The sequence below is a fragment of the Salvelinus sp. IW2-2015 genome, linkage group LG6.1 (assembly GCF_002910315.2).
Source record: "Salvelinus sp. IW2-2015 linkage group LG6.1, ASM291031v2, whole genome shotgun sequence".
Classification (NCBI taxonomy): domain Eukaryota; kingdom Metazoa; phylum Chordata; class Actinopteri; order Salmoniformes; family Salmonidae; genus Salvelinus; species Salvelinus sp. IW2-2015.
Genome location: NC_036845.1, coordinates 25,398,887 through 25,420,684, shown reverse-complemented (window position 1 = coordinate 25,420,684; position 21,798 = coordinate 25,398,887). Strand labels below are relative to the sequence as shown.

At 43.1% G+C, this 21,798-nt stretch overlaps 1 protein-coding gene across 1 annotated transcript in view; it reads right to left on the bottom strand.

Annotated features, from left to right (window-relative positions):
* il1rapl2 (interleukin 1 receptor accessory protein-like 2) overlaps positions 1–21,798 on the bottom strand; it is a 323,697-nt gene that overhangs the window by 104,333 nt on the left and 197,566 nt on the right. The window contains exons 4-5 of the mRNA XM_070444096.1: positions 17,208–17,394; positions 16,824–16,977 (exon numbers count right to left, since the gene is read on the bottom strand). Coding sequence (XP_070300197.1) covers positions 16,824–16,977; positions 17,208–17,394 — 341 coding nt within the window. The remainder of the gene's footprint in view (positions 1–16,823; positions 16,978–17,207; positions 17,395–21,798) is intronic.

Genomic DNA, 21,798 nt, shown 5'->3' with positions numbered 1-21,798 from the left:
AGCTCCTTTGTCTGTTGGAAAGTTTAGGCTTACTCTCACAGTGATTTTAACATAGTGTTTTCAACTTTTCAATGTACATATTTGACACACTTGGACATACATGATTACATTGTGTTCATTGTATCCCTTAGTCAACATGTCCTCATCTGGGATTTGATCTTACAACCTCTTGTCAGTTATGAGTGTTAGTTATGAGTTAATGTGACGGTTATGTATTAATTTGATTAATATCAAGTTGTTTCAGATCTATAGAAGTGCCTAGAGAGGAGGGGTTAGGTTTTTTTTCTGGACAGGACCAAACTATACCGGGCCAATAAGCACATGCCCTAGAGATAGATATTCCTTATTGGGACAGTGGTTATGGTGTTCATCATTGGTGCTGTTGGCCTGGGTTTGAGACCCACTAGGGGAGTCACCTTACTCTCTTCATTCTTAGCAATATATGTTCATGTCATTATTTGGCAACACACCACAACACATTAACCATGTTTCCATACACAGTTTTTACGGGAGTAAAGTCATACCGTATAAAAAAAATAAATGAAAAAAAGTTGTGATGGACAAGAGATTTCGGTACAATTTTCCAAATGCCGACAGATCATTTGTTAGTTAGACATAGTGTTTTTTTTTTGTGMGTGTAAAATGGATTATGCGAGAAATGGCGGTGGAAACGCATTTATACGTAAATGTTGTTTTTATAACTATCATATCGAAGTAAACTTGGAGTCACGCGATGACATGGTGTGTAGTCCTCCGACTACCATTTTGCAGTTTATTAGGCTACAAATGAAATACTGTACTGTAAATTATGAACTTCACAGGGTGGTGAAAATGCAAGGTATGCGCTTGGTGCTCCTTTCCAATAAATGTTGAGGATCTTATTCTGGTGGCAGTATGATCGATGCTTGACTGCAGTTTGACAAATAAAAATTGATAATAATCTCATCCGTGAAGACTAACCTTCCGCAGGGTCTACCCACACCGTATCTGCGAGCTGTTCGTTAGAGCGCACGTGCCAAGACTAGGCACATTTATTTATTTAACGCAACTGTTTTTGTGACAAACCTATCGGTAAAGTTGAAAATGCGATGGAAACATTGAACATAAAACAAATATTCGGTACATGAAAACTAAAGCAAAAAAGTACATTTTGTGTGCCTTACGTCATCACACAGATATTTATTTGCAAGAATTCAGTTTGGTGGAAACACAGCATTGGTGGGAAATTCACATATTTTCTATATTCCGTTTTTAGAATATTTGCATGAAAATCTGTCTCCGATTGGATGGAAACCTAGGTATTGAAAAATGGGAATCGGTGGAATTCTAGATAGCTGAGCATATCAAAACGAACTCTTTTTAAAATCTACACTACATATACTACGTAGAACAAACCTGTTTCTGATATCAGCTTTTGTAATTGCATTTCTATCAGTAACATTCCTAAAAGAGAAATCTATACATATAATGGTAATAAACAAAGCTGAATAAATAAATACCAAATTAACAATTTAAATGTCTGATAAATGCAATTCAAAATGGCAACAATGACATTAACATACCGTTTATTGCTAAGAATGTGAGAGTAGGGTGACTCCCCTAGGGGTCTCGAACCAAGGCCATCAGAATCAATGATGAACACCATAACCACTGTCCCAATAAAATACATCTCAAGAGAATGTGCTTATTGGGCCAGTATAGTTAGGTCCTGTCCAGAATAAACCCTAACCCCTCTTCCCTAGACACTTGTGTAGATATGAAACAACTTAATAGGTGTAAGCAAGAGGGTGAATGTACTTTGAATTCAATYTCAGCTCTATTAACAGTACACTCAAGAAAATCTTTTATTGATCAAAGTAATTCAGGCGCATCATTAAAACAAGTTATTATGCCCCACCAACATCAGACAACTATACAAAAAGCCCTTACGTTTCTGAAATAAGTTTAAAAATCTACGATGAGAGAATACTCAGATGAATTGATACCTGACACGGACATGGTGGTGTAGCAGGAAGAACGGCGTACTGTGAATCAAGAGGTTTTGAGTTCAAATTCCAGGTGAGGACATGTTGAATAATAATTTTGGTCTAAATGAACATGCACAATGTAATCATGTGTGTCAAATATGTAAGTTGAAAACATTGTATCTTAAAAGTACTGTGTGTGAGTATCCCTAACCTTGCCAGCAGACAAAGAGCTATGAATGGATCAGTGGTTTACCAATCAGGGCCTTGATTGGCTCGGCAACAGTAATAAGACATGATGTAGGACACAAAGATGTTCTTGCAATGTTCCCATGAAACGTGTCTAGAACATTAATATCTTATATTATGAGAACATGGCAACCATGTTCTGTGTATGTTTGGTGGGACGATGATAGAATATTCTCCTAACCCACAGAACATGGTAATCACGTTCTGGGTCATTTCTATTTGACATTAAGGGAATGGTCTCTTGGAAAAATTCCTTCTACATCACGGGAACATTCCTATGAAAATGTTAGTTAATGATCTAATGAGACTCCTAAGGGAACGTTCTCTAAAGTTGTGGGAACTTTTGTTGTTAGCTGGGAAGACACTCCTCTCTAGCTAGGGCTCCCCACAGTTGATTTCTAACTTAGTTTGCCCATTGCCTRATGTGGCACCACCACCAACCCACCCCTCTGACTGCCCCCCTGTAACACTATTACCTTGGTAATCCCTGGATCAGGGCTGAAAGTGAAAGAAAACAAAACAAGTCCCTTTATGATGAGAGTCCTTTTAGTGCAGAATTAGCAGATGATTGCGGCTTTAATAATCTACTTATTTATAAAGTCCTCAGCGCAGTGATTAAGCCTGGGCTCAAATTGACTTTCCCATTAGTGGAGCGAGGCAGGGGCTAGGGCTGGGGAGGAAGACTGGGGCTGAGGCTGGGGCTGGAGCTGGGGAGGGACGCTGGGGCTGAGGCTGGAGTTGGAGCTGGGGAGGGAAGCTGGGGCTGGGTATGGAGCTGGGGCAGGGCCAGAGCCAGAGCTCGGGCGGGAGGGTACTGCTGGGGCTGGTGATGGGGCTGGTGATGGGGCTGGGGGTTATCGGTGTCCTCCTGCTAGGAGTGAGGGCTGAATGCAGTCGCAGCAGTGCAGGGAGGCCTATCTCCATATGGCCCTGCTGGAGCTTCGCAGCCACAGCAAGCAGAGCCAGAGCCCTAGCAGGGGGATACATGGAGGATTCTATGCCTTCCTGACGGTCATGCTACAGCACATACAGTAGGAGGGGGAGGTTCATGTAACAGTGATGGGAATCCTCCTTTCATGGGAGATTCTGTGGTTTATCAGTTTGTTTCTTGTTTCCCTCCCTCTCCTCTGGCAGAAACACACAGTGACCAAATGGTGAGGATCAAAGAGGAATCCTGAAATCCATGAGATACACGAGCCACCTCTGAGGGGGTGGAGGGTTCATTAAATCCTCCTCATTGTCCCCCTCCCACCACCACAGAGTGGGTTCCAGTGACAGTGCCTTCGTTATCCCGAGGCCTCACCTCTGCACCCCCAGCTCAGGGCYAGCAACCCATTTATCTGTGCATGGCAACGTCCTACATGCAGCGAATGGTAATGTGGGAATCTGTCGATAAGCTCATAGTCACAGCCGGCCAGAGTGAGGGGCCAGCCCAGAGACTGGTGCCCTATTGAAGAACCCCAAGTAGGCAAAGTGACACAAAACTAATGAAGAGATTGAGACTGTGGAGAAACTTCTGCAGGCCACCACGAAGATAAAGAGGCAATCAATATGCACACACTATTATCTTATTGAGCTTAAATTGATGCAAATCTAAGATTGAATCAGGAAAGCAGACGCTTCCACGCAAGACATTGTTTGTGGGCTACTGAATAATACAGGACGACCACAGTCACTAAACCCACACAGAGACACAGGAAAGGTTTAATATATTGACAGCCCAGGACAACAAGATAATTAATTGAATGAGCACTTTTCTCAGCCACAATTATGTGGAACCTGATGACAGGGTGAAATAGCATGTACATATCTTCCCAGAAGACTGAGCATTGCTCTTATCATTATCTCAAGCTAGCCCAACTGAATAATTACTCAATGCCATCAGCCATATGAAATCCTAGTAGCCTCCAGTGATCCCTTGCTGAATATTTCAGATTGATCCGGGTGTGTATTGATGGGTTTGGTGGGGTAAATATCTCTACTCTGGGTCTCACCAGCTGTGAGACGAGCACTTCACACTAATTAACTATTAAAAAGGAAGAGATGACAAATGAAAATGTGAATTAAAGTTTAAACAAAAACTGTAGAGATGGGATGTTAGCTCTCCTCACAATGGCTGAAAAAAACTACAACGAACTACAAAAGTGTACCGGATATGCTAAAACAGCTAGCTTTCCCAGCCTTATAGCCAACACTAACAGCTGATAAGGAAATTATGACAATGAAATGATGAGAATGGTCATGAGGCCGGGTTATGCAAAAGCACTGTGACAACTACTGACGTAAAAAGGGTTTCATAACTGAATTGGAATGATTGCATAACATGCTTTAGGGGATGGGCTGTATTTGTTTACAGAGTAATGTATAGACACACAGGTGTTCAGGCGGAACAGAGGTTAAGATTCATAAACCACTGACTCTTCAGACTCACACACAACCTCCATTTTGGGCCATTGTTTATGCAGTTTCAAGCCAAATCCTGGCCATGATATCGACGGAAGACAAACTGTTTGTACTGACACAACTTAGCACACATTCAGAGATGGAGAGATAGAGAGCTGTTATTTCAACCAAAGTTTCTATACTGTAGTTAATATAAGAATACATTAAATCAGATTTTTGGTCATCTGATGGGCCAGCATTATTAATATATTTTCATAAGCGGTCAGTTTAGGGTGACAATGGTTGAAACGGATAGTTCACCCAAATTACAATTATATTTTGGTGTCCTTACTTTTTTAAAATGTTTATTTGTCATTTTTTTACCCCCTTTTTTGTGATGTCCAATTGGTAGTTACAATCTTGTCTTATCGCTGCAACTCCCCAACGGTCTTGGGAGAGGCAAAGGTCAAGAGTCATGCGTCCTCCGAAACATGACCTGCCAAGCCACGCTGCTTCATAACACACTGTTTGCTTAACCAAGAAGCCACAACGTCCAACTGGCAACCAAGGAAATCCTCCCGGGCCAAACCCTCCCCTAACCCGGACGATGCTAATATCGGTCCCAATACTTGAATGGGATTTGTGCCACAAATGCTAAAATGTTAGCATGTGGAAACAGTGCCAGGGAAACTAAACCAAAGCATGGATTGCTGTCATACCTTGTCCATAGACTGCTTAAAGGCTAATGAAACCAACGTGTCATTTTGTTTTTGGTTGAACTATCCCTTTAAGAACATAAGCTGAAAGTATTGACGGAACTCTGATTTTAATAAAGGTTACTTCAGGATTTCTTGAAAAAAACATTGCTAAGGCCAACTGGGAACATTTTCGTTTCTCTATTTCTTCCTGAGCAATATTTTCTTTCTGAGCAAACTAGCCAGACCCAACACTATTATTCAGTAGTATCCAAATGTACTGGATTCCTTGTTCATAGGAATACAATTGTTGTTACATAATTCAACGTACATCCCATACAATAGACCTACCACAGATACTGGTACTGGACGGCGATAACCCAGTCACAGGCATTAAGGAAGAAGCATATTAACTTGTTGATTTCCAGTATAATGTCAGGTGTGGAGGACTGGTGGTGGAGTAAGAATGTGCTGACTCATGGGCGATCCCGCCTGCCCTGCTCCACTCCTCCGCCTGCCCGGCCCGGCTTGTGGGGAGAAGGAGGCAGGCCCCGCGATAAATCACACTGTCATTGCACATCAGTGTATATCAATCTGTGCTCCAACGCTCCCCCATTTAGAGAATTGCTGAAGTGTTACTGCAGTGACATTGGGGATGACACTGCAGCATAATGGGACTATTTTCCCCTCATTCTCTCGCTCCACTCTGTACCCCACCAATACCTTGCCCAAATCCAACACAATGCCACAGAAGAAAAGTTAATCTGCTGTTTCTCTCCGGCAGCCAAAATAGGAAATACTGAGACATTGTCTCCTGAGCCCTCTGGGATGGGACCTACCTTGTTATTGCCAACATGGGCTCCCAGGATATTGTTTGTGTGCATGGGGGGTAAATCCCTGCATTACCAGAACATTCTGTTAACTTTAAATGTTGTCGTCTTCTTCACTATTTGTGGGAAATATGGAGTTACTGTATGATGGCTAATGTGCAGGCTGTTCATTATGCAGTATACTGTACATTCTGAGTGTTTGATTCAGTGAGTTGAGTGATATGCTGCCCCGCAAGTTATAGGGAAAATCAAAGATGGCTTCTTGCCTCTACACAAGAAATGATCTCAAAATGTTGTGATCTTCCAGTGGAACCGGACCAAACTGAAATGGTGACCCCCTTGGCTTGGGTATGGAAACTCCGTCTGTTTGGGCACTCAGCTATGCTGTCGGTAATGAGCGATCAGGCAGGCCATTGAAGGAGTGTAATGGGACGTACAGATGGATGTAAATGTCCACATTACAGCTAGTAAGTCTCTTAGAGCAGCACCACAGAACATTACTCTAACGGCAGCAGGCTCTGCACTAGCCTTCCATCACTGTGACAAATGAGCACAACACAGTGGCTGGATACCTTCCTACTCCCGACAGCCAACAAGATCCTATCTAGGATTTTAGAGTGTACCAATATAGCCCTGTTTTGCTATGGACTGGCTTTAAATTGACATTTAGATGAAATATAGTCTTTATTATTATTGTTACATGCTTCAAAGCAAGTGGAAGTTAACTGCAGATAATAACGTAGCTAAATTAGATCCATAGAGTAGTACAACACTTACGACTTAACTGTGATATAAAAATGTACTTTGATAGAGCATGTCTTTTTTCTATTCAATGCAGTACCTCTTGGCAATAGTAACAGAGCAGCTATGATTTTGGGGTTATTGTGCTCTGCAGAGAAAGATAACATTGTCTTCTTCTCTCAGAATGTGGAGGAGAAGTAAGGGGGTGTGGAATCAAGCTGTCAGAGCGAGCTGTCTGTGTCTGTCTGTACAGCAGGCAGGGAGGCAGGCAGGGAGACATGGGGCTGTGGTCTGTTACACTATGAGGCTCTAGGATTGGAAGAGAAAAGAGAGTCAGCCCTCATGGTGCCTGTTTGGGGGAAATGTGGTTATAATCAAGCGTGGCAGTCAAAGGTAATAACAAGGTCAGTGAATTGTGAAAATAAATARGAAATTAATCAATATAAGTAAATATCACAGTTTTGAGCAGATYTTCTTTAAAAAATACAGGACCGTTCTGACTCAAATCAACTGCAACACCAAAGGGTCTATTAATGTAAAAGATGCAATTTCACAAACATGTTGAAAATGTCCAATACCAAACCCCCAAATATCTTTTGTCACCCAATATACAGCAAAATATTGATCACGTGGACTGGGACATGTTCCGGGTAGGTAGCCTCAGAGAATAATATCAACGTATACGCTGATTCGGTGAGTGAGTTTATAAGGAAGTGTATAGGAGATGTTGTACCTATTGTGACTATTAAAACCTACCCTAACCAGAAACCGTGGATAGATGGCGGCATTTGCGCGAAACTGAAAGCGCGAAGCACCGCATTTACCATGGAAAGGTGACTGGGAATATGGCTGAATACAAACAGCGCGGTTATTTCCTCCGCAAGGCAATCAAACAAGTGAAATATCAGTATAGAGACAAAGTGGAGTCGCAATTCAACTGCTCAGACACGAGACATACTGTATGTGATAGTCTACAGACAATCACGGACTACAAAAGGAAAACCAGCCACGTCACGGACGCCGACGTCTTGCTTCCAGACAAACTAAACACTTCTTTGCCCGCTTTGAGGATAATACAGTGCCACTGACGCGGCCCGCTACCAAGGACTGTGGACTCTCCTTCTCCGTGGCTGACAAGAGTAAGACATTTAAACGCGTTAACCCTTGCAAGGCTGCCGGCCCAGACGGCACCCCTAGCCGCATGCGCAAACCAGCTGGCTGGTGTATTTATGGACATATTCAATCTCTCCCKATCCCAGTCTGCTGTCCCCACATGCTCCAAGATGGCCACCAGTGTTTCCGTACCCAAGTATGCAAAGGTAACTGAACTAAATGACTATCGCCCCATAGCACTCACTTCTGTCATCATTAAGTGCTTTGAGAGACTAGTCAATGATCACATCTCCTCCACCTTACCTGTCACCCTAGACCCACTTCAATTTGCTTACTGCCCCAATAGGTCCACAGAAGATGCAATCGCCATCACACTGCACACTGCCCTATCCCATCTGGACAAGAGGAATACCTATGTAAGAATGTTGTTCACTGACTATAGCTCAGCATTCAACACCATAGTACCCTCCAAGCTCATCATTAAGCTTGAGGCCCTGGGTCTCAACCCCCCTCTGTGCAATTGGGTCCTAGACTTCCTGACAGGCCGCCTCCAGATGGTGAAGGTAGGAAACAACATCTCCACTTCGCTGAACCTCAACACTGGGGCCCCACAAGGGTGCGTTCTCAGCCCCCTCCTGTACTCCCTGTTCACCCATGACTGCGTGGTCATGCAAGCCTCCAACTCAATCATCACAACAGTAGTAGGCTTGATTACCAACAATGACGAGACAGCGTACAGGGAGGAGGTGAGGGCACTCGAAGTGTGGTGTCAGAAAAACAACCTCTCACTCAACGTCAACAAAACAAAGGAGATGATCGTGGGCTTCAGGAAACAGAAGAGGTAGCACCCCCCTATCCACATCGACGGGACAGTAGTGGAGAAGGTGGAAAGTTTTAAGTTCCTCTGCGTTCACATCACGGAAAAACTGAAAACGGTCCACCCACACAGACATTTACATTTAAGTCATTTAGCAGACGCTCTTATCCAGAGCGACTTACAAATTGGAAAGTTCATACATATTCATCCTGGTCCCCCCGTGGGGAATGAACCCACAACCTTGGCGTTGCAAGCGCCATGCTCTACCAACTGAGCCACACGGGACCGTGTGGAGGCTGAAGAAATTTGGCTTGTCACCTTAAACCCTCACAAACTTTTACAGATGCACAATTGAGAGCATCCTGTCTGGCTGTATCACCGCCTGCTACGGCAACTGCACCGCCCACAACCGCAACGCATCACCAGGGGGAAAACTACCTGCCCTCCAGGACACCTACAGCACCCAATATCACAGGAAGGCCAAACATATCATCAAGGACAACAACCACCCGAGCCACTGCCTGTTCACCCCGCTACCATCCAGAACGCGAGGTCAGTACAGGTGCATCAAAGCTGGGGCCGAGAGACTGAAAAACAGCTTCTATCTCAAGGCCATCAGACTGTTAAACAGCAATCACTAACAGAGCAAGGCTGCTGCCTACATACAGACTTGAAATCATTGGCCACTTTAACAAATGGATCACTAGTCACTTTAATAATGGCACTTTAATGATGTTTACATATCTTGCATTACTCATCTCATACTGTATGTATAAACTGTATTTTAAACCATCTATTGCATCTTGCCTATGCCGCTCTGTCATTTCTCATCAATATATTTATATTTATATATTCTTATTACATTCCTCTACTTAGATTTGTGTGTATTAGGTAGTTGTTGTGGAATTGTTAGATTACATGTTAGATATTGCTGCACTGTCGGAACTAGAAGTACAAGCATTTCGCCACACTCGCAATAACATCTGCTCACCATGTGTATGTGACCAATACAATTTGATTTGAAAACCAGACAGAATTAGAAAGGAAACTGTCTTTTCAATTATACAAATCTAACACAGGTCCTGCCAGACCCCGCTTGTCAAAAACAAAAGATGATAAAGTTCATGGAAGTGAAGCTGCCATAATGATATTCAGGGCATCAAGCTCATCCAAAGCTCCTAAATTATAACGAGAGCAGCGCTGAGGATGACAGAGCTCTAATTCACTACCATGTCATGCTAAATAATATAGACGTAAAATCAATACCAATATGCTGTTTAAAAGCTTGAAGTTAACCTCCAGGTCGCTGGCAACACCAGACACACAATACTGTGAGGCTACAATTAGGCTGTATTGATTAACCAATTATCCCTCAGTGGACCACTATGAATGGTAATGATCTATTAATACTGATTTCATTATTCAACTATTAGTCAATAATATTAAAGAGCCCCCCTTTTGAATAATGCTGTATTCATTAGAATTGTCACCAGATCTGGAGTGACTGGGCCTTTCTTTCTGCTTATCTTGACACGCTGTGAATTCGAATGAAACGAAAAAGAAACAAGGAAAGAGAAAGAGAAGAAGAAAGAGAAGCAGGACGGGGTCCAAGGCTGATGCTGCACTGTGTCAAACTATAGACTCCCTCAGTGACTCAGTTTATTCAGGGTTAAAAAACAAGATGACGGCCTCTGGATTTAAACACGGCAGTAGTTTACTAATTCTACTTTGGATAGGGTGCACTCTCGGATTGCAACAACCACATTAGCGTCACACACTCTCATCTATTATCTCTTCCGATTTGCATATTTGCAGTGAGACATCAAAGTGCGTGTAATACAGCTCTTATGACTGAATTGATATGTGCAGACAGATTTGCATATCTGCTCTGTTTCTCTCCTAAGATGATCTTTTGAGAGTAAAAGTGGAAAAACCCCAAAACTATTCTCAGGAGGAAATGTCTCTAGGTGACATAATGCAATTAGCTTGACCAGTGACTGAGAGTGTTTCCTGTCGATGGACAAATGAGCCTATTCATGCTTCTAATTTTCCAACTCACTGAGTGAATCAAATTGAAGAGTCCCCACTGTGCTGCTTCCATCGGTAATCACTGGGTATCAACTCACCTTCAAATAATACATCTCTCCTGACCCGGATAGAGGTCTCTGATAACTTTCTATACCAGGTTTATTAGAGCTGTTAACACAGACAATGAGAGCTCACTTCAACTTCCTTTGTCGCCTCACCTGACACCTATTCATATGAGACATCCATTAGAGCGGGCGTTTAAGAGGTGCCTCCAGAGTAAAAGTCCTCCAATGGTACTGTTCAGAATGTTAATGGGTAAACTTGAGATAATATAAGGTATTGGGATTCAACTAAAGTAAGTAGGCCTATAGTGTTAATATTACTCAATATGGCTCGGTGTAAAAGCCTAAGTCTAATTTAGTCAAATCTCATGTTTCCTATAGTTTCTGAACTCTTTCAGTCAAATCCGCGAAAGGTGTAATATAAAATGCACTCACAAAGGCAGTTGCTTGGGGACACGGTTTAGGGACATGCCCTCAGTACAGCGGTATGTCCCTCCCCAGTGTGTGTGTGTGCGGGCGTGCGTGCGAGAAAGGAGAGAAAAGGTAACCCCCTCTGGCAAGAGAGAGTGACAGGCAATCGATTCCTCTCGACGCCAGCCCTGTCACGCCTCATCTGGGGAAGACGCCCGGCCGTTGTGTGTGTCCTGACAAGGTGTGGACTTATTTAACATCAAACCCAAGTATTCCAGAGCTTTTGACTCCACCGAAACAAATGTGTTTATCGTCCGGTGGCGTCACTTGGCATATGAAGACAAACAGGACACGCTGGTGTCTCGGGACAGGCCATACATCCTGCTCTTTCCCTTTAGCTTATTATCAAACACTCTTCTCCTCTCCTCTCTCCTCCCCTGTCCTCCTCTCCATGACTGCAGTCTCGCCCTCCTCTCTCCTCCTCAGCAGGAACAACGCGTCGCTGCACCACTTTAGGAACCGTGACCACACGCATTTAGATATGGGACCACTTCAATCTGCTTTAGCAGTAGGCTTCACTCCTAACTGAATGTATCTGCTTCACTTGCTTGTAATGTGATCTATCCGAGGTTTTGACCACAGTGTTTTGGGTAGTATGTGTCTCGTTATTCAATCTTAATGCATTTTCAGTGTCGAAACAAGTCAAATCCATTTTGGGTATCATTTGATATGCATATGCTGGTTTACAGATATGTGACACAGCTCAGATTCCCCGAGTAAAGGAGGGAGGATAATCACAGGTAATGTACTGTACTACAGACATACTTCACAAACATTTAAATGTTTCAACGTTTACAGCCATTTATAAACATGTATAGTATATAAATATAGCAATCACAAAGATACAATAGATTTCAAAACGGCAATATACTTTAAATACAGTTAATTGAAAGTATTTCAAATGGTTTAGTGCATATATTTTATAAACGGCATATATGCCCTACATCTTCTCGGCTGTTTTCAGTGGTATCTGTATAGGTACCATTGACAATAATTTCCCTCACCACAGAAATATAAATTTAGTTTAGAATCATGCAAGTCTTATTTTTGTTCTGTACGCTTCTTAATATTTGATGGACTGACCTTTCCTTGAGGACATTCGAGCACCATTTGTAAAAAATCATACTCTCTCTTACGCACATAGATTTCTGTTGCCAGAAAACCACTTAATATTACTTTTTTGGGGAGGCATTTCTATCTGCTGGATTGAACTGCTCCTTACTCTAACATGTTTCCTAAATTAATGGGCTCATATTTTCCCCCCCAAAAACAGAGAATACTTTTTCTTGTTCTCCATTTCACTTCTCCTAAGAAAAGAAAAAAGTTGTCACGCTGATCTGGGGAAAGAGCAGGACAAAGCCCATGTTAACACAGACAATTTCATGATGAATTATGAGGTAATAAAATAAATAGGTCATGGGGTTTCCACATGGGTAAAAAGGTAGCCAAGAGGCTAGAGTCTAAAGGCAGAACTCGCAGGCCTAGCTGAGAAGGAGGGAGAGAGGAAGAGAGGATTCAGGATTCATGCACGGCCCATCATCTCTCCCATTGTTGACTTAACCAGCTGCGGAAGGTGTTACAATATTTGAATGTGTTTCGGAGACGCATGACTGTGGTAACTCACCTCTCGCAGTAACTGTTAAATTTAGCCTGAACGCAATGTTCTTTCAAAAGAGGAATTTTACTTTGAAATGCATTTTGAAATATTTATGACCAGGGTGCTGACTATGGAGAGGGAGAAGAGGCTTTTATTGGTCATTCTGGTTTTTGGACACAAATCTGAACCTTTGCCAAGGTTTAGCCTCCCCTTTACTCTGCGTGAGTTCTGTACTGTATTGCTACTATACTGCAGACCATTCAGTAGCAGATTGGCCCTACAGGCTCCTTCCAAGGCCTGATCATTGGCTCTGTTGTTGCCTCTTACCATGTCACATGAGGATAGTGAAATACATTTTATTCATTTAGCAGACACTCTTATCCAGCAATAAGGGTTAAGTGCATTGCTCAAGGGCACATTGACAAATCTTTCACTTAGTCAGCTCGGGATTCAAACCAGCGACCTTTCGGTTACTGGSCCAATGCTCTTAACTGCTAAGCTACCTGCCKCTCGTTGAATACTGAAATAAACAAAGGTGTCATACAATGCTACAGTAATACAAGGCATATGGACACAAACATGGTAGCTTAAAACAGTTCCTGACCAGCAACCCCATTAATATTCCTCCTCGAAGAAAGTAGGCAAGCCCCCTGCCCCCTGGAAGCCTGAGTGTCCTGATTGACCTCTCTGTGTGCTTAAAGCTAACTAACCCAGGCCTTGTCTAACCCTGGCTTGGCTCACCACCCAACCAGCAGCACACTAACATGGCATCTGATCCTACGGGCCAGCGCCCCAGGCAGGCTGTAAACCATGTGGAATCCAGCTCCAACATTACACCACTCACTGGAACTAGCACGCCTAGCGCTTAGCTTAGCAGAAGGCATGTGAGTAAGTGAACAAACAATGGCTCAGTTAACCGACAAGACAAGCATATTCTTCACATATCAGTGAAGCAGATGTCTTTCATTTTAGCAGATTATATTAGCCTGCCGCTACTGCCTCTGTTCTTCATTTGTAATGCTAGCTCATTGAATACTGTTGTTTAGTGAAGCATAGTACTGTGTCTGTTTTGGTCCCTGAGTTGCATGTAAAATAATGTGTGTGTGTCTGTCTCTCTCTGTCTCTCTGTGTGTGTGTGTGTGTGTGTGTGTGTGTGTGTGTGTGTGTGTGTGTGTGTGTGTGTGTGTGTGTGTGTGTGTGTGTGTGTGNGTGTGTGTGTGTGTGTGTGTGTGTGTGTGTGTGTGTGTGTGTGTGTGTGTGTGTGTGTGTGTGTGTGTGTGTGTGTGTGTGTGTGTGTGCGTCTGTTGAGAGTTAGAATAGTACAATACACAAGGTGCAATTTCGAAAATTGCATCAGTAGTTTTCGTCTTGTTATGCCACTCACAGACAGTCACTCAATTAGCCCATGTCAGCAAAAGAAAAATAGATTGGTCAATTTGTCTAGTTAATCTAGCCAGCTATCTAAACTTGTAGTAATCATGGCCGAATTACCGACCGGGCACGCACGGCACGTGCCCAGGGGCCCTGACCTCCAGGTTGCCTCCACTGATTTTGTAAGTCACTCTCGTTCAGATATAAACCTCTTGAATGATATGGCAAAATGTTGATTTACGCCAAAATAGACATACCCAAAACAAATAATTTTTCATGAGATGGCCATAAACAATAACTGGTAATGCTGCATAGTTTCAGAAAGGTCTGGAACTCACCTTTCTGGGAAAAATAGTTATAAATTGCTGAGGTATACTCACTGTTGAGGACACAAGCTCAAGTCATAATACAAATATGAAATATGAAAATATTAAAAATCATATGATCTTTTTCCCTATTCAACAAAAGTGGGCCAATATAGTTTTAATTATAAATGACTTACTTTAAGATTTCAACTTTCTTATAACTGTAAAATAAATATGATCCTACTTAGTGACGGTACAATATTGGCACCATTTCATATAAACGACAGAGACTTTTCTGCCAAACGTTCTCTGAGCTGCGCTGAGACACCATTAAAATGTGTGCAGACTCGTTACGACTTCAGCTTTAAAGACAAAGTGATTTCGTCCGTCTGTGACCAAAAGAAGGTGGTGCTGTTAAAAATTCTATGAAATGATTTGATATGTTTCCCTGATGAGAGCTATAAATCCACCTGAGAACATTACAGCGAGATGAAACTACTATTGTTGCATCCACAAGACTCTCCTGTTCCATATGCGCYTCTGCAAGCACAGCTGTGAGTTTCACAGGCACAGGAAATCTCACAGCTGCGGATTGCAATAGCATACAGTATATGAATCAGGACAAGTAGCGCTTTTAGGGAGTGTTGTGCAATTGATGTTGTGCCGTTCACAGTCGGAACCTGGCCAGAACCGCTCCAAGTCCCCTATATAAGAGACTTAAACATGGGAAAATGTGTAGAAAAGCAACAATTTAGGTATACAACTGCAAAAACAAAAAAAGCTCCAATAAAGCAAATGTATTTATTTACCTTTTGTTAATAAAATACTTTATCTGCTAAGAGAGCCCTCTGTATGTATTCAATTATAGTTTTTAATCCCAGTGCTGAGTTAATTGTTGTTAGTTGCTTTTCCTTCAGTCTGTAGTCCAACTCATCTCAAACCATCTCAATTGGGTTTAGGTCACATGATTGTGGAGGCCAGGTCATCAGATATATMTTTTTTTAACCTTTATTTAACTAGGCAAGTTAGTTAAGAACAAATTCTTATTTACAATGATGGCCATCCAGGGAACAGCCTTGTTCAGGGGCAGAACAACAGATTTCTACCTTGTCAGCTCAGGGATTTGATCCAGCAACCTTTCGGTTACAGGCCCAAAGCTCTAACCACTAGGCTACCTGCCGCTAATTGTGTAGCTAATAGGCTATGTGTTTGTAGATCGACTGAAGTGAATGAAGTTACAGCAATCAATGTGATAATGGCTGGAGTCATTTTTTCTTGTTTTTGCTGTTCTTCAAATAGCATTTCAGAGGTTTTTACGGCCCTGTGTGTATGTGTGTTGCAGTTTTCATGGTGGATAGCACTGTCTTTCACTCTATATTGTCTGGTTAAGGCTCCTATCTGGTTCAGTTCCATTGCTGTATGTATGTTGTGGACTCGTGGTTGTGTGTAGTTTCCGTGTGTTTCTGTTCTGTTTGTAGTGTGGCTACAGTCAGAGTCAGTGCTGCCTGCCTAGTGCAGTCTTGGGGCTCCAGCAGATTGGCTCCACTCTGTTTCAGAGGGGGGCTAGGCAGGCAGGCAGGCAGGCAGGCAGGGTGAATGAGCTGGGGGGTTGATTTCACACTGCAGTTGGCAGCTGCTCTTCCTGCAGTCAGGACCCAGCACACACCCCAAGGGTCAGACTCACTGGCCTGGAATCCCAGCCTGCCTGCTTGCTGCATGACAGAGGCAGCAGAGGAGGAACAAGCCCAAAATGTGAATAAATAAACCCATCTCACGTCACAGTGGTTGCCAGCGTTTACACTGAAGGCTGATACATCACAGACACAAAGTGACGCTCCACTATGCTCCTGTGATAAATGGTGTGTCTCCGCAGTGCATCCGGTTTACAGACAGCGCACAGTTTTATCTTTGCTCTACCAAACTTTGAGAGGAAGGGGCATGAGAATATTAAGTGTAAGAGTGCAAAAGTGCATCCTGCGTTTGGACGTTGATGTAAATCTTTACGTTCACGTTTCACGGCAGCTGATTTCAGATCACGTCATTCTGAATGATAATCGTGGCCAGCGGTCAAACTCTTTTTAGCATTCTGCACATATAATACAAACATACACACAACAATATGAAACAAAATCATACTGTACATGTAATCAGACATATACATACAGTATATGCACACCCACATGATATGGGGGGCTCACCTGTGACTTTGAGCTCTGTGGTCCTTCTCACCACCCGGCTGCCATACTTGAGCTCACAGGTGTAGTTCCCCCCGTCGTCCTCCTGCACCTCAGGGAACCAGATGTTGGTGGTGTTCACCATGATGGAGCTCCGCCATGTCTTCTTCTCACACTCCTAGACAGACAGGACACCACATCAACACCACACACACCATGTTATATCATGTCACTTTCAACWATTTTTTTGTTTAGTTTAATAACATACCCATTAGTCCACCAGAGCTAACCTTCATGGGTTCATGTACAAAGACTAGCWCTGCAYCCCAAATGGCATTCTATTCCCTATACAGTGCACTAATTTCAACCAGAGCCCTATGGGAATTTTCTGAGAATAAGGGTTGTTACCTTATACCAGGTCATCTGGGGCTGCTTGTAAGGGGCGAGGTAATCCTCGATGTCGGGGCAGTTGATTATCTTGCTTTTAGTGATCTCGGCTTTCTCCAGGTGGCGTATTTTACTGTTGAAGCACAGGCCCTCGTCGTTCTCCTCCACCGCCAAGGACATGGACACCTTCATGCAGTAGGTGGAGTTTCTGCGAGGCAAGGGAGCATAACACAGGAGGCTTTTATGTTTCCCCAAGTTCACCTCTAGCCAACAGTCATCACACACACAAAAGACAACATCGATTTCTCCAGGGGGGTTTCATCTGTAAACCAGCAGAGATCTTAAACACTGCCATTCATTCCATCAATGCCTCCCTGCCTACCTGTGATGATGTGAAGTGGGGCCTCTTTTTACTTTTTTAGTTTCCAGTTAACCACATCAAGAACAATGGGCAAGTTGAACATGGAGGTTACCTGAATGAAATATTTCAAAATGCTTCAATTAGTAAAGGATGCAGCCCTCCCCTGAAGTGGCAAGAGCACATGCTGTATGGAGAATGAATTAGCATATTATTTCAATAGGCACCAGCCAGAAGTACAAGTCTCCTTCAGGGAGGCATGTGTCAGGGCAAGTGACACCCAGTTCCGCACGCAGCAACTGCCATGGCTACTACACAAGGCTACAGTACGCCGAGAGTGACTGCTGCATCCTCCCCCATTGAAAATGCATGAGGGACTTCAGGCATAGGATTGCCCTGCAGTGGCATTGTGTGTCAGCCCTCTGAAACGCTAAGGCTCCCTGAACCTCCACTCGTGAATTCAGTCTGATGCAAAGATTTAACATTTCGGCATGAACCATTTAGTTGGTTTTAGACTGTGACATCAGACGGGTTTGTGTGTGTGTGTGTGTGGTGTGTGTGTTGTGTGTGTGTGTGTGTGTGTGTGTGTGTGTGTGTGTGTGTGTGTGTGTGTGTGTGTGTGTGTGTGTGTGTGTGTGTGTGTGTGTGTGTGTGTGTGTGTGTGTGTGTGTGTGTGGTGTGTGTGGATTGTCTGACATATCTGCTGTTTTGTGTGTGTAGAATTCCTGGCTGCGGTCCCAGACAATAGAGATAGAGAGTACAGCTGTCCTGGGCTACTTTATTTACTCTAGGAGAAAATGAACTATGACTAAAATACTGTTCACAAGGGCGCTCACTGTGTCTGGTGACAACAGTCTCATATCGTGACAAATCATGGACAAACAGAGGACAGATGTGTGAAGTCACTCAGGACAAAATGAGGAGGATATTTTCACTGGTCTGTTACCGACAATTAGCTGGAAGTTAATCACACTGCATAACTATTGTGCAAGCCTGATCCGACTGCTTCCACTGCATTAATAATTAATCACTCTCCTCCTGCAATTACTTTTATATGAAAATGCTCAGGTTACAGCTCGCCAATTTAATTATATGCTCAATAAAGAGGTATTTCTGTGTTTTTCGCCATTCATGTTTACATCTGTTAATGTGAGCTTCAAATTAATTTGACAATTAATCTAACACAGCAACTTTCAAGATGCTGCCCGCCCAGCTGAGTCCGTCCGTCCGTCGCATGGGTCAGTATGCCCGGGCTCTTAACACTCTTGAGACATGAATGAATAAGCATTGAGAACTTCCATTAGCCTGCATGACTTCCTTCCAAGCTGATTTCACATGTAATTTCCCCTACACAGGTTTCTGTGTGAGCCAGGGCACAGAGAGCCAAAACTGTGTACATGCTCTCATAGTAGAGGTCAACCGTGCTTCAGGCTCTATCCACAGTAGATCTCAGTAAATGACCATAACACATTAACGGTGCTAAGTAGTTTCCTATATCGCTGGAGGACCAGAGGTCGAAGCAGGAGCCCTTAATTGCAGCAATCTGACCTTGGAGCTCTATCGGGTAAACATCCATAGACGACCGAGAAAGTGACTGAGGCCCTGCTGCAGGCAGGTCGGCCATGTTGCTCTGCTCTGCTGCTTTGTCTCAGAACCACCTGAGAAAGTACATAGCCTGCGAACAAACATCTGGAAGAGGCTTGTCTGTGGAGATCACTTGCGATTTGTGTCTCGGCAGCAGTGACATCGCGAGCTCCCAGCCCTGGAGGAGGAGACATACAGTACACAGGACAGCTCTCCGGGGCACCGTGACACGGGCATTCCACTCACACAGGGAGAGGGTGAGGAGGAAGTTGGAGGTGAAATCGTATGATTAATTCACTGATAATGAACCCTATTCTCTCCCTTTCCTCCACAACCCCTAGCTCTCATGTAACACTCTCTGTGGATGGAAGATGGTGCCTAGGAGGACCCAAGGGCCAATTATACTGACTGACAAAAGTGTTGCTCTATGAGCGTCATAGAAATGAGCACTGTCTGCCACTGTGATTTGACCTGTTTTCATTATGGATTGTCTGCTGAGATGGCCTATACCACAGAGAGCAGAATATTGGCACTTAACACACATTTTTTATAGAGATTAAACATTATATTTAATTAGAAGGCACTAGTCCATCCGTTTGTCAATGACGGAAAAGCAATACAAGCGAATTATGTAGTTTAGTTTGAAATGGTTGATCCTATTGGTGTGAATTATGATGCATTGCTAAAGCTTTCTGAGCTTATGAATGGTTTTATCGGGTCCCCAGATGCTATTGCAAGTCCCTAAAACTCTATATGGGGAAACTTTCCTATGCAATCTCCTGCCTCGCTTGCACTGGAGTTTTAAAATGACACAGTAAACTCTTTGAACTTAATAAAGGGGTTTAATAAAGATGGATTTCAGAGAGGGAGAATTTTACATGCAACAGTTTGAATCTAAATGTAGGCCAATTCCATTGATCAAAATGGGGTAGAAATTCTATTTCTACTATTTCCATGTAAGAGAGGGAAGAAGAGGGACATTTAGTAAAGTTTTAAATACGTAGGTGTGCTAAATATTTCACAGAGAGCATGAGCCACCAATTTAATTTCAATAGGAACCACTCTAAGAATGAACCATGATGGCCCAACTCCTTTAGCTATTAAACCTCCGATGTAAATKACCTTTAAAAAAAATATATATTTTTAAACTCTTGCTCTCTCTCTCTCTCTCGTACTACACACTGAGCAGAAACAAAATGTTAGCAGGAAATGAAAAACWGTTGTTTAAAAGCCATGGAAACAAACAGGTCAATGTGTGAAAGAATCAGAACACCTTGCCACAACAAACAATGACKTTTCTGTTGACTCATGGGCCATTGTTTGTGATAAAACCTTCCAGATCACCAATCTGCAGTGGTTGGTTCAGCCTGGATCAATGGGTTTGTGTGATGTTCAAGGTTAAATGGGTGCGTGGGTTGAAAGGGTTAATAGGCCGGTCCCTATGGGGCTACTATGTAGAGCAGCACATCAAAGATAGAGGTAGATTTTCTCCAGTCTCAAACCTTCTTACTGTGCGGTTGTCACGCACGCACGCACGCACGCACACCCACACATACATACACACACAAACACACAGTAGTGTTCTTATACAGAGGGGCCAATAGTCCATGACCATCATTGTGGGGAGTCTCTAGAAAGACAGCTTTTCATCAGACACGTTGGAAAGAGAGAATGAGTCCAACCAGACGTCAAAACATTTCAAAAATATTTTTCCTCAAAATGCCAATTAGGAAGTATAATTAGGGGGTTAGGACAAGGACAMAGGGCAGTGGTCCAGCAAAAGACAACACTTTCCCTCTCCAATCTCTGAAGACCTGACCAGTTAATGGCATGGACACCCCAGTATCTCAGATGACAGGAAGTGTTCAGACAGGGGGAATAAAGTGGGTGAGATTACCCTGTCCCGATGAACACAGAACACAAGGCTTCACACCATGTAGTAAAGGTGCTGTGTACCATGACAAGCGGGTGGTCGTTCTCGCTAGCTATCTATCTACCCGCAGCCAGAGTCAAGGTGACTCCTCTGATGGAGAGGTAACATGCTATATGTGACCCGTTTCAAGAAACTAGGCATATGTTGCACGTCACTACTTCACAGGAGAGGCATTTGAAAGCTTTTAAAAATATTTTTATCAAAATGYGTTTTTTTGTGCTGTTGCAGAAATGCCTTCTGGAACATGTGAACGTTCATATGCCTTAATAACAAATGTGTATGCCATCTGTAAATACAAATAAAATTGTTAAATGATGAGCCTAGTTAGTTTAGCCCCGGAAAAAGCCAGGAACCTTCCCATTAGCCATGATTGGATGGGCTGGACATGCCGAGAGATGAGTTCGGATAACGTGAGTTGCTCAGTATATGAAGATAATTCTGGCTACTGCAGATTTTTGAAAGATATAACGTCGGACTGTTCTCAGCATCACGGCTGCCCTGAACAGCTGAGCTGTAGGTGTTCATTTGTGGATTCATTCGTAAATCATATACCATTTTCGAGCTCCGAGTCTCTACTTATCCAACTTATCCCATGTAAAAAAAAAAAACATTTAAAATGTTGTTACATAAGACTGAATCGAGGCAGTGAGTCATATATGATGTTCGGCAAGTCAGGGGCTTACAAATGAACATCTCAGCCATCCTGCCTAGCTGCCTCTCGGTGAGAATCTCTGTCT